The sequence below is a fragment of the Leopardus geoffroyi genome, chromosome A2 (genome assembly GCF_018350155.1).
Source record: "Leopardus geoffroyi isolate Oge1 chromosome A2, O.geoffroyi_Oge1_pat1.0, whole genome shotgun sequence".
NCBI classification, from domain to species: Eukaryota; Metazoa; Chordata; class Mammalia; order Carnivora; family Felidae; genus Leopardus; species Leopardus geoffroyi.
This window is the reverse complement of record NC_059331.1, coordinates 53,206,281-53,219,739: the sequence shown is the minus strand read 5'-3', so window position 1 is coordinate 53,219,739 and position 13,459 is coordinate 53,206,281. Positions and strand designations below refer to the sequence as shown.

Genomic DNA, 13,459 nt, shown 5'->3' with positions numbered 1-13,459 from the left:
GCTCCGAGCCATCAGCCCAGAGCCTGACGCGGGGCTCAAACTCACGGACCGCGAGATCGTGACCTGGCTGAAGTCGGACGCTTAACCGACTGCGCCACCCAGGCGCCCCTAAGGGGTTTTTTTAAACTATAAAAAACACAGGTTTTTATTTTATGTTTAGCATAAAGAACACTGTATTTTACCTTTTTTTTTTTTTTTTTTTAAGAGACAGAGAGGGACAGAGCACAAGCAGGGAAGGGGCAGAGAGAGAGGGAGACTCAGAATCCCAAGCAGGGTTCAGGCTTTGAGCTGTTAGCATAGAGCCCGATGCAGGGCTCAAACCCACGAAAGTGAGATCATGACGTGAGCCAAAGTCAGAAGCTCAACGACTGAACCACCCAGGCACCCCTGCATTTTACTTTTTTTTTAAAAAATTTTTTTTAACATTTATTTATTATTGAGAGACAAGGAAAGATAGAGCATGAGCATGGGAGGGGCAGACAGAGGAGGAGACACAGAATCTGAAGCAGGCTCCAGGTTCTGAACTGTCAGCACAGAACCCGACTAGAACTCACAAAGCTGAGATGATGACCTGAGTCGGTTGGATGCTTAACCTACTGAGCCACCCAGGCACCCCCCCCCCACCCTGTATTTTACTTTTTTAATGCTCTTCCTCTTCGAAATAAAAGGGACACCTAATAAGGTTTTTTTTTTTTTTTAATTTTTACTTTTGTCAACATAATGCATGCATATGGTTTTTTGTTTTTTTTTTTTAAGTCTACTTATTTATTTTGAGAGAGAGGGAGAGAAAGAATCCCAAGCAGACTCTGCACTAGCAGCACAGAGCCTGATGCAGGGCTCAAGCTCATGAACCGCGATCATGACCTGAGCCAAAACCAAGAGTGGACACTTAACTGACTGAGCCACCCAGGCACCCAACATGCACGTGGTTTAAAAACCAAGTGGTACCTCACAGTTTATAACGAAAAGTAGCGGTTCCCTCCTGTGCACTTTCCTACTCCTCAGTGCTGCTTCCCAGAGGTGAGGGCTACCCTCTCGCTAGAAGCCCCGATGTTTACCTCCATGTCTCTAAACAATATGATTTGACTGTTATTTCTTGCTTTCCCCTCTTTTATGCTGCATTTTTGTCACCCGTCTATGAAAGAAGAGGATTTTTTTACTCTTATGCCACTCCCATCAACGTGCACTCACGCATGTGCGTACGCACCCCCACCCCCCCACACTTCCCTTGCCACCTCACTTCCTCTTGCTTCACATATAGTTATTTCATAATTTTTGGTAGGTTAATATTCAATATTTATTATGAGAACTTATTTTTCTTCATTGCTGAGGTATACTACTATGAAACTTCCTTTCCTGAACAAATTTGTTTTTCTTGGAGTTAATAATTGTCTCATTTTCTTCATTTGCTTGGTTTTCTGTGTACCTATCACTAATTCATACCCTCTTATAAATCTTTATAGCTTCTCCCCTTATAGACAAACATCACGCATTTTCCGTTTCTTGTTTTTCTTGGGGACATTTCTTCCTGGAGCCCTGCGTACCCTGTCTTTTCTGGACTGGTTGTTTTCTAGGCTTGCTGCACAGCTCTTCTCCTGGAACATCTTTTCATTATCACCCTGGGGATTTTTTCTGCCTCTCTTCTTTGGTAATTTTTTATTTTCTGCATCTTTTATCTTCCTCTTTCATGGTAACACTTTAATTTTGGTGAATTGTACCTTCTAGTACCTCTCTAACATCGGTTGCGAGGAAGGTAAATTTTTTGAGACTATGTACATCTGAAAATTCTACCCTTGCACTGACTGATGGGGTACATATCACATTCTAGGTTGGAAATAATTTTCCCGTAGACTTTTTTAGTCGTAGCTTCACTTCTTCTGGTTTCTGAGTGTTGTGTTAAAAAGTCCAGCGGGGGCGCCTGGGTGGCGCAGTCCGTTAAGCGTCTGACTTCAGCCAGGTCACTATCTCGCGGTCCGTGAGTTGGAGCCCCGCATCAGGCTCTGGGCTGATGGCTCAGAGCCTGGAGCCTGTTTCCGATTCTGTGTCTCCCTCTCTCTCTGCCCCTCCCCCGTTCATGCTGTGTCTCTCTCTGTCCCAAAAATAAATAAACGTTGAAAAAAAAAAAAAAAAAGTCCAGCGGCAGGGGTGCCTGGGTGGCTAAGTTGGTTAAGTGTCCAACTCTTGGTTTTAGCTCATGTCGTGATCTCACAGTTCTTGGGATCAAGCCCTGCATCATGTGATTCTCTCTCTCCCTGTCTCTCTGCCCCTCTCCTGTTCATGCACATTTTTTTCTCTCTCTTTCTCTCTCAAAAATAGATCAATAAACTTAAAAAAAAAAGTCCAATGACATTCAGATTGCCTGTCCTTTAGATGTGACCTTTTTAGCTCTTGGACAGTGTTTAGGATCTTTTCCTTTTTTCTAATGTTCTTAAATTTCATGATGGTTTGTCTTTATATGTGTGTTTTTCACTATTATTCTGGCATTTCATGAACCTTTTCATCTGGAAATTCATGAGCTCCAGTTCTAGGAAATTTTATTATTTCTATAATAATTTTCTTCGTACTCATTTTCTTACTTTGTTCTTCCTGGAATTTCTGTTAACTGGTTGTCAGACCGCCTGGTTTGATCTTTTTTGTTTCTCTTTCCTCTTTCCTGTTTCTTTGGGGATTTTGTTCTGCTTTCCAGAAGGATTTTTCAAATTGATCTTGTAGCACTTCTATTGAATTTTTAATTTCCTCTGAATGTTCTTTTTTTCTTATAGCATCCTGTTCTTGTTTTACAAATGCATTAGCTTTCCTCAGCCCTTTAGTAGTCTTTATTATAATTTTTGAAGTTCTATCTTTGTCCCTACATTGTCTCTGTTTCTCTTAGATACCTTTTTCATTTGATTCACCCTTGTCTGCTGTTAGAAGCTTTCCTCAAATGTTTGGATATCCTTTGTGTCCTGTTTTTAAAAAGAGAGGCACTCTCTGAAAATGCAGACTGGAAGTTCTTTGTGATGGACAGGGCTCGTCCGCTGTGGGCTTCATTGCAGGATTATGGGGCAAGAGGGACCTGGCTGTTTCATTAGAGGACCCCAAGTATCGGTATCTGTAGGATTTATCCAAAGGGACATCATCTACTCCCTGGTTCGGGATCAGGAAGGATAACATGCCTACCTGCCAACTTTCAGGAAACTTTTGGGAAACTGAGCAAGGGGAAAGGGCTGGGAATTTTCTTTGACTGTGAATATAAACGTTTCCAAGTTCCTCACTATGGCCTGTGAAAGTCTGCATAATCTAAGTTCTCATTGTTCTCTTCGCCTGGGGAAACTTAAGGGGGTAAGATGAACTACAGTTCCCAGGCTGCATCTGATCTGAAGCTGTAACTGACACCCACCTGCTCCGTCAGTTACTACCTATTCTAAATTCCCCTCACCCTCATCTGGCATTTGTGCTGGGCTCAACCTGGTGGCCCAGACCTTCATCCCTGAGGGGCCTGAGACCCGGTTACTGTGCCCATCTCAGGCTATGGTTGCTGCCCTTTCCATCTACCACCAACATTGGGCAAGCGATGCTGAGAGATTGTGCCAGCAGCCCTACCCCTGATGATGAGGATCTGTTACTTCTGCCAGTATGGTGACTCCTTTCACTGTCTGCTGGCATGGGATCTGAAGGCAGTAGGTGGCAGTCCTAGCTTCAAGTTTAAAGTCCTAAAGTTATGGAGATGGGAAGCGCACATTTCCCAAGTGGGTCCCTGGGAATGTTGGTAGGCAAGGCCGTCTGTTACACGCCTTGGTTCCCAGACCTATGTATTCCACCAGTTGAGAACATAGTACTAGGTAGCGGGCATTACTTTAGGATGTGCACTGCACCCCGCATGCTCACAGAGTATCGTCGCCAAGCTGCTGCCTCAGCTGTTCTTCATTGTTTGGCCATAGCATTTTTTACCGGCAGCACTATTGGCATTTTAGGCTGGATGATTCTTTGTGATGTGGGCCCCAAGTTTCCCCTTTTTGAGAACTGCTCTATGAGTCTGGCAGCCTTGGTGCAGTGTTTGGTAGAAAGAGTGGAGCCATGGTCCTGTGCCATTGCTACATCTGTGTACCCCTTGTGCTCTAAAGTGGGTCCCCTAAGTGATGTTACACAGCACAACCATGTTGGGGAAGCAAGTATTCTGTAAGCCCTGGAATGGTGCTGGCTAGGTCCTGCGGGCAGGAAAGGCAAACCCATGCTCAATATATGTGTTATTTCCAACTGAGATGAATTGCTGCCCCTTCCCATGTGGAAGGGGTTCAATGTAGTCAGCCTCCACCAAGTGGCTGGTTATTCTCAAGAGATGGTCCTATTTTCAGGATCTCAGTGTTGGCTTCTGTTGCTGTCAGGATAGAGTTTCCAAAGCAGCAGTAGCTAAGTCAGCCTTAGGCCTAGGCAGAGCCTCTATCCCCGTCACCATGGCTACTCCTTCGAGAAGCCAGATGCCAGCACTGGGATGACAAAGCTGTTGAATCAACTGGCTGAGTTTTTCTTTTGGTTATTGTTGGTTCTTTTGTGAAGGATGCTCATGCTGGACATTAACATACAATACAAAGATCCTCACACCTTGTGCCCACCTCCAGTAGGTCCATCCACATGCCTCTTCTTCCCAGTTTTTTGTCTTCAGTCTTCCAATCTTTTTCCTTTTAGGTGCAGCCAACCAACGAACCATGCTTTGGTCCCCATGAGTCTTTGTATATTCTTACCTGGGCCCACTTTTCCATGTTATGTGCATAACCAGGTACACTCCCTGAAGCATGCCCATTTGGGAAGATTTTCCCTTAATGCCTTTCAGGGCCATCCCTGAGTGAGGCTGTAATGCATCATTTTTAGTTTGTACATGCCAAGTCAAATCCTCCATGAAGCAAGCTCATCCCTTATCTTCCCCCAAAATCCAATCACAAGGGAACCTCCCTGTAGCCATATGCATGACCCAATGGGAAAGTAGAACGGTATGCACTGGAACAACTGTGCTGTACTCTACGTTGTACAGCTGTACACAGTTGTGCCAATGCACAGTAGATATTATGGGGGCCTAGGCTTCCTGTTTGTGGAGCTCACTACTTCTGGCCTTACTTCTGTCCAATGCTAGTATAGCCCTTTCATCTTCAGTGCAATACTGTTGAGCCTGCCTGACCTTAAGACTTGTTGGATACAGGAGGTTCCAGCTCGTGATGGGCAGTTCTTGATGCATGGTGACTTGGTGACCCATGATTAGGAGCTCCATCTCTCCATCTCTCCATCTCTCCGTCTTGTATCTAGGAGCTGATTTCAAATGGTGTATGATTCTTCACTGCATATGGCAGGGCCTTGCCCCAGAACCCTAGCAGTCCACATTGTGATCTCCTCGAGGGAGCCTACCACAAGCTTCCTGTGGCTTCTTTTTATACTGAAGATACACTTCGTACTATAGAGTTTACAGGGTTGTGTGGCCCAAGGGGTGGGGCCGCTTGCACTGCTGCCTGGATCTTTCGTAGAGCTCTTTTCTGCTCTGAGCCTCACCAACATGACATCCTTTTATATCACTTGGTAAATGGGTCTGAGCATGACACCCAAGTGTGGAATATGCTGCCTCCAAAACCTGGAGGGCCTACCAGGCATCATGCTTCAATCTTAGCAGTGAGAGGTGAGAGATGCAAGAAACTGATCTTAACTTTGGGGAGGATGTCCCAGCATGCTTCACACCACTCGACGCCTAAACACTGATGTGTTTAACTAAACTACTGATGTGGTAGGCTCCTGAAACTTCTACCCTCTGGAGTATGTCTATCTATCAAGGACTCCAGTGTGCTTACCCCTTGTTGTTTATCAGGTAACAGTAGCAACATACCATTGATGTAGTGGACCAGCATGAGATTATACAGAATGTCCAAATAGTCTGGTTTTCTTGGGCTATCTTATGACAGAGGATGGGAGAGTTAACATAGCCCTGAAGCAAACCATAAGAGATACTGTTGTCTGTCTCATGAGTGTGAGCAGCTTCTGATCCAACTGCCCAGTAAGAATGGAAAAGAATACATTCCCCAGGTCTTGGCCCCATCCAGATACCTGCAGTTCTGTTGACTTGCTCTAGCAGACTTACCACATCTATAGGAGATGTAACAGGGACTTCTACTTGGTTGAGTTGTGGTAGTCTACTATAATCTTCCAGAACCCATTTGGCTTTTGTGAGGGCCAGACTTAATGGAAATATGATGGAGACCATTAGGGTTCTCCAAAGAAACAGAGCCAGTGTGTCTGTGTGTGTGTGTGTGTGTGTGTGTGTGTGTGTGTGTGTGTGTGGAGAGAGAGAGAGAGAGAGAGATTTTAAGGAATTAAATTGTGGGATCTGTCAAGTTTGAAATTTACAGGGAAGAGCCAGCAGGCTGGAGACCCGGGAAGAGTAGTTTTAAGTCTGAGGGCTATCTGAAGACAGAATTCCTTCTTCCTCAGGAGACTTGAGTCTTTCTTCTTAAGGCCTTTGACTGATTAGATGAGGCCCACCTGCATTCTAGAGTGTAATCTGCTTTACCCAGAGTCTACTGACTTAAATGTTAATTATGTTGGACCAAGCAACTGAGCACTATAGCCTAGCCAAGTGACACAAAATTAAACATCACACCCCTGCATCTTTAGGTTTACAGATGGCATTAATCTCTGCCTTTCCTCCTGAAATGTGTTGAGTTTTTTTAGTTACTCTGTTGGATAAGAGGTAAAAATGGCAGCTTCAGAGGCTTCCACTCGCTTCCATATTATGACAACTCCAGAATGCCATCATGGAATATGCTTTTTAGGACCATTCCTGGTACCTGTTAGTAGGATGGGAATTGAGTGGATCTGAAGCAAGCCCTCATCTGATCCTATGGTGGAGCTGTAGAGCTAGATGGCCCTTCCTAGTTATCCCAGCTTGGGGAAGAGAGGCCAGTGGTACCCCTTCATCTTCTCATCTTGGGATCCAATCAGCTCCCTTTGGTTGAGGATAAGTCTGAGAGAGACTGTAAGAGAGGGATCCAGCCGATTTTCCCAGCAGCTAGTGGAATGAGTACCTTGGCTCTTTAGCTCATCTGCTTTTTTAAAATGTCAGTTGTATTGAGATATAATTCACATACCATAAAATTCAGTGGTTTTTAGTATATTTACAGAGTTGTGCAACTGTCACTACAATCTAATTTTACAACATTTCCATCAGTCCAAAAACATCCTTGTTAGCAGTCCCTAGCTCCCGTTCCCCATAGGCAACCCCTAATCTGTTTTCTGCTTCTATGGATTTGTCTGTTCTGGACACTTCACATAAATGGAAACATACAGTATGTGGTCTTTTCCATATCTGCTTTTAAAATGCAGTTTGACTCTCACAATTTAGCTGAATGCTTTCACTACCATGTTTTAATGGAGAATCAAAGAGTAAAGATAATTACACAGAATTTAGCAATTTATTTGAACATGTCACCTAATATTTTGTCTCTTGACACATGCCTATAAGCAAAAATTCCAGTGCATTCTTTTCCTCAAGAGAAAGCAGTAGCAAATACTTTTTTTTTTAATTAAAAAAAATGTTTTTATTTATTTTTGACAGAGAGCGAGAGAGAAAGAGCGCATGTGAGCCAGGGAGGGGCAGAGAGAGAGGGAGACACAGAATCCAAAGGAAGGCTCCAGGCTCTGAGTTGTCAGCACAGAGCTTGATATGGGATTGAACCATGAGATCATGACCTGGGCCCAAGTCGGATGCTTAACCGACTGAGCCACCCAGGTGCCCTGCAAATACTATTTTTTAATTCCTCATATTACTCAAGCCATTTGGCATCTCTGAAATTCCTGAAAGTTTCATAGATAAACCCTTACAGAAATATAAGGTCTTTTTGGCTAATCTCAATTCTTAGCCCCAAATTATGAGTCCATAAACGTTATTTCTAGCAAATCTACAAAAATGTCCACATTTTTTGTCCTTTGTCTAAGCAAAGCTAAACAGTGGTCAAATCCTGTGAATTTAGAACCATCTTAATGATGAATATGAAATATTCAGGTTAAAAAAAAACCTTTACTTTTACTGGAGCCACAAGATAATAGTATTTTCTTCTTATTTGCATTAATTTTATAGAAAACTAGAAAATCCAGGCATTAATACTCAATAAATACTTGTGGAATGAAGAAAGGTGGTTGAATGAGTGAATTCTAATTGTTAAGATGTTAGTCATATCTGGAAAATCTGAATCTAAAATTGAATACATTTGTCTAATTTTTTTCTTATTGTTCTCTTAGTCAAAGTTAAAACCTAAACATTTGTTGAAAGAATACAAGACAGATTCTTACCTGGAAAATAATGGATGAGCTGTTGAGGGCAGGGTTACTGGTTCTCACCTTGGCAGGCAGTCAATGTTTACATGATTTTGTAAAAACTTAGTTCCATGGAGCAAAGTATATTAAACTGGAGTTAGGGAAGCAAGGTGTGGCCTCGGCTCTGTGGCTAACTTTTGATTTAAAGTAAAGTCTGATGCATAGTTTTGTATGTTTTGTTTCTGTATTTGTCTTTCAACTTGATGTATTTAGAATTCTTGGGAATAGAAACCACTGGTTTCTATTTCTTACCTAATCCTAGGTAAGAAATAATGACAACTAAGTTTTATTGATGCAGGTATACATTCCTTTATTCAACCAATGTTTTTTGACTACCTCCTGTGTGCTGGGAGATTAAAAATGAATAAGTTTAGTCCTTGTCATCAATTTATTCCTACAGTTTATGAAACCCAGCATGGTAAGTCAAAGGCCCAGAAGGCAGGAGATACGAGGTTAGAGCACCCCTCTCTCCTAATGGCTGTATAATCCTGGATGTGTCACTCAGCGCCCTGCCCCTCTGTTTAAAATGGAGAGAGAGTTTGAGCGCCTGGATTTGCTGAACCTCAGTGAATGTTAACTGTAGCCTCACTTCCTTTAACTGCTGGATTTAAGACAAATAGAAATTTTAAAACTGAGAGTGAGAAATTGATCCTTGAAAGAGGCTTCTATTCTTTTCTCATGTAAAAATGGACTATGATAGGAAAAGAAGTGGCTTTTTTGAAGGAACATAGGATCTGAACTCTTAGGCATTCAGTTTCAGAAAAGGAGTAAGTCTCCTTAGTATGCCGCCCAGGGTATGGGTTCATGTATGTCTGTGTGACTTGAAAGCCATATGTCCTTGAATCTTTATAGAATTCAAAGAACTTACCATAGATATTATCTTTTTTTTTTTCTTAGATAGATAAAAGCCCAGAAGGACAATTCACTCAGCTAATGACATTGCCCAAAACCTTACAGCAACAAATAAATCATGTTATAGACCCTCCTGGAAAAAACAGAGATGTGGAAGAAACTTTATTACAAGTTGCTCATGATCCAGACTGTGGAGAGGTGGTGCGACGAGGTATGTTTATGAATTTGACGTTGAAGAAGTGCTGGCCGTGGGTAAAAAGCAAACTTTGTGACGGAGACATATTCTTTATTCTTTTTTGCTTAATTGAGATCAAGAGACAGATTGTCTCAGGGAAGAAGAAAGCACTAACAATCTGGGGTTTTTCCAAATCTAAATTGTCATTTGTTTGAAGTAGGGTGGCGTAAGTACTTCTGTTTTCAGATTCCTGGGTCCTAAATCACTGTCAAAGGGGGAAACAATGTTTGTTTTGGTTCCAAGAGCGTAACTTCTAGAAGTTATTCCAAAGACTCCTCTGTGTTCTTCACGGTGGTCTGAGAAGGAAAGAGACTGGTGACATTTTTAGTGCTTTTGTAACATCAGGAATACAGCTTTCATCAGCCAACTCCCCTTCGATGTGTCTCTGTGTGTTCACTAGGTTCCCTCTGACATGGCCCGTAATATGTTCCACATATTATCCCCAGGGCCTTCCTCATGTTTACCCAAAAATCTTATCTTCGGAGACCCACTTCCTTTCGGAGGTGTTAAAGATAATGTAGAAAGGCAGTCAGTAAAGAAATAGTTACGATTGAAAACAACTCCCTCCCCCACATACCATGTTTTCCTGTTTTACTGAGTACATATTTTATGAGCTCCTCAAGGATGCGGGCTCCTGCGCTAGATGCTCTTGACCGTGACGGTACTGAGCGTTAACTCCAGTGGGCGGACCCACGTACTCTCTTGGGGACCTGCCCCGGGCTGTCAGAGCATGCATTCAGGTTACCATGTACCTATTCTGAAGATGAGTGAGGAGATATATTGTTTGTTCTTTCCCACTTTAACATGATTCTGGTCGCAGGAGTCCTGTATATGTTTTCAGAATGAAAGCTCTTCTCCTAGGCAGAAACTTTGGGGTTTTTCTTTTAAGTCATTTCAAATTTTGGGGTTGGGAACCAGCAGCCTTAAGCAGATTTAAAGTCATAAAATGACCTCTGAGGGTGACTTAATCCACCCCCTATTAATAAAGGTGAGGAGGACCAGGCCCAGAGGGGACCAGGCGTTTGCTTGTGCTCACAAGTTGGTGACATGGCCGGCGGCTCCGGGCTTCTGGCCCTCAATCCTGATACCCTTCCCACTGTCATTCTGTGACACCAGGACAGAGATGGATTTGCTCATTTTATTGGATAACTGGAAAGAACATTTAGTTTTAGGTTTTAAAAGTGTTAAGATGACTAACATCTGGCTTTTTGGGCCTCCTTGTTGGTTTTTTCTCACAGGGCTTTCAGCAATTGTGAGACCTTCTAGTATGAAACAGAGCACCAAAGGCATTTTCACTGCCGGTAAGAACTTTGGAAAATCTATGCTTGATGTGCCTCCTGGATTGAGTGGCCTCAGCACTCCTGATTAAAACATAAAGCTTTATCTGTATCCTGCAAGTACTTCTGAAGTGCTGAATTTTGATGGGCATGAACTAGGACATAGCAATGGCATACAGACAGACAAAACGGAACTGTCATCTGGTCTAGAGAAGTCAAACCATGGGAGGTGATGTTGGAAGCCTTGCTCCCCTCTCAGTTCTCTGAACAACTCCTCATATACAGCTTGTCCCCTGGCTTTTGGGTTTCTGAAAGTTGCCTGTGCATATTGTTGCAAAAGCGGCAGTACCTTGCCCTTCCCCCCACTGCCCCTCTCCAGAGACCCATAGTGGGTGCTTTGTCTGCCCTGCCCGTTTTCTCTGTAGTGGGTGCATGCTGCTGCCTCCCTCCGTTTCAGTTCCAGGCATCATCTGTTGACTGCTCGCTCTGGCAGGTGAGAATTTGGCTCTCGCACCCACCCTGCCCCACACACTCACCACTCCCATCCCTTGGTCCTAAGGTAGTTGCTTCGACGAAGTCAGTTGCCTGAGTTTACAGCATATGACTCTGCTATTGTGATTCATAGGTGAGCCACATCATACGCTTTGCTTTCCCTGCACCACTGTCTTTTCCCACGTAGATCATCTTCCATGTCTTGTGAGAGGGATCCCGTCTCCTGACTCTTGTGCCTTTTGTTTTTGCGGTGCACGCTCTCATTTTGGGGAAGCACGCCATCCAGTCATTTCCTAAGATGCAAGGAGGCAACTCTGGAGACCGTGTACAACTCGAAATATCTTTAGCTTACCCTCACATGGAATTGACACTTAGGCTGGAGAGAGATAGAAATCATTTTTTAAAGAATTTCAATATTATTATTCCAATTGTCTTCCCACTTGAGGATTGCTATCGAGGCCCAACGCCATCCTGCTTCTCAGTCCTTCATGTGTGTTCTTTCTGGAAGCCGATTAGGTCTTCTCTTGCCCCAGGGCTCTAACATTTCTTAGGGATATACTTTGATAATGAATCTGTTTTTATCTATTTTACTGGGTACTCATTGCCCTTTCATTTTGGAAACTCAGAAAAAAAGAATATAAGAAAATGTTCTTTTATTGTTGCTTTAAGTTCTCATCTGTTTTCTCTCTTCTCTTTCTGGAACTCCTTTTTTTCAGATATTGGACTCCTTTGGTTTTGAAGAGCCCTTTGGTTTTCTTTCATCTGTGTTTTTGTTTTTGTTTTTGTTTTTATCTCTTTATCTTTTTGCTCTGCTTTTTGGGAGATTTTCTCAACTGTAGTTTCCAACCCTTCTATTGAGGTTTTTGGTTGTGCTATTATATATTTTAATTTCCAGGAGCTCTTTCTGTTTTGTTTTGTTTTGTTTTTTATTCTCTGAATGTACATTTAAAAACATTTTTTTTTTTTTTTTTTTTTTTATTTTTTTTTTTAATTTTTTTTTTTTTTTCAACGTTTATTTATTTTTGGGACAGAGAGAGACAGAGCATGAACGGGGGAGGGGCAGAGAGAGAGGGAGACACAGAATCGGAAACAGGCTCCAGGCTCTGAGCCATCAGCCCAGAGCCCGACGCGGGGCTCGAACTCACGGAGCGCGAGATCGTGACCTGGCTGAAGTCGGACGCTTAACCGACTGCGCCACCCAGGCGCCCCAAAAACATTTTTTTTTTTTTTAAACATCCTGCTATTGTCTTATGGGCCTAAGCATTTGAACATAGCTTTGGATATTGCTACACTGCCCTCCAGAATGATTGTATCAATCTATAGTCCTACTAGCAGTAAAGGACAGTTCTCGTTCCCCCCCCATTTTCTCCAGTACTTGGTATTGTCAAATGATGGACTTTCCTAGTTCAGTCTTTTGTGATGTGACCATCTACTGAGCCTCTCTCATGTGCTAGCCATTCAGGATACAGAAGTGAACACAACACCATCCTGCCTTCAAGGAGTTCATAAACTAGATGTATAAATTTGCAGTAACAAGGGATAGATGGCACAGAGCTAACCCAGAGAAGCGAGTAATCTTCCAGCCTGATTCTGATCCCTGGGCTGAGATTGCCAGGAAGCTGGTGTGGTCACACCTCTTAACCTCTCACCCCAGCCGCCTGGATACCCAGCACAGCGTTTGGCCTCGAGGACACAGTGTTGCCTTCCTGAATCTTTGGGAAGATTCAGCCAAAAATTCAACAAAGATTTAGTAGCACCAAATCTACTCAGCTAAAGATTTTGCTACCACTCAGGAGTGTATAGCTTTGCATTTCCAATTAAGATATTTAATCTATGATCCTGCTGGCTTATCCTAGCAAGGTGAAGATGAGGTGTCTTTGTTTGCTTGGGTGGTTCAGGCTATTAATCTGTGATTTGCATGATTGCAGCTTCTTGGGTGGGGCTGAATGCTTTATTTTTTTTATTTTTTTTATTTTGAGCCTCTGGTGCTTTAAAGAATTATTAGACTCATGGATTTTTTTTTTTTTAGTTGTGATCATGTTTTAAAATTTTTCTTTTAGAAATTAAATTAAAATTTTTACAGATGAAAGGACAGGATGTCTGAGATTTGCTTCAAAATCAAACATGGTGGAGGGAAGTGGGTAAGGGGTAGATAACACCAGATTGGCCATGAGTTGATATATTGTTGAAGCTGGGTGAAGAAATGAGACATACTGTAATATTCTATTATAGTTTGAATTTTTCTTCAATAAAGCATTTTTCTTTTTTTTTTTTT

General features: G+C 42.6%; 1 protein-coding gene across 7 annotated transcripts in view; it reads left to right on the top strand.

Annotated features, from left to right (window-relative positions):
- TAMM41 (TAM41 mitochondrial translocator assembly and maintenance homolog) overlaps positions 1-13,459 on the top strand; it is a 50,800-nt gene that overhangs the window by 28,446 nt on the left and 8,895 nt on the right. For 5 of the 7 annotated variants that reach the window (XR_006716040.1, XM_045493824.1, XM_045493822.1 and 2 more), the window contains 2 exons: positions 9,226-9,391; positions 10,654-10,716. Coding sequence is in view for 6 of the 7 variants with exons in the window: in XM_045493824.1 (XP_045349780.1) it covers positions 9,226-9,391; positions 10,654-10,716 (229 nt within the window). In the remaining variant the exon portion in view is untranslated. The remainder of the gene's footprint in view (positions 1-9,225; positions 9,392-10,653; positions 10,717-13,459) is intronic. The other 2 variants (XM_045493826.1, XM_045493825.1) reach the window with 1 other exon arrangement.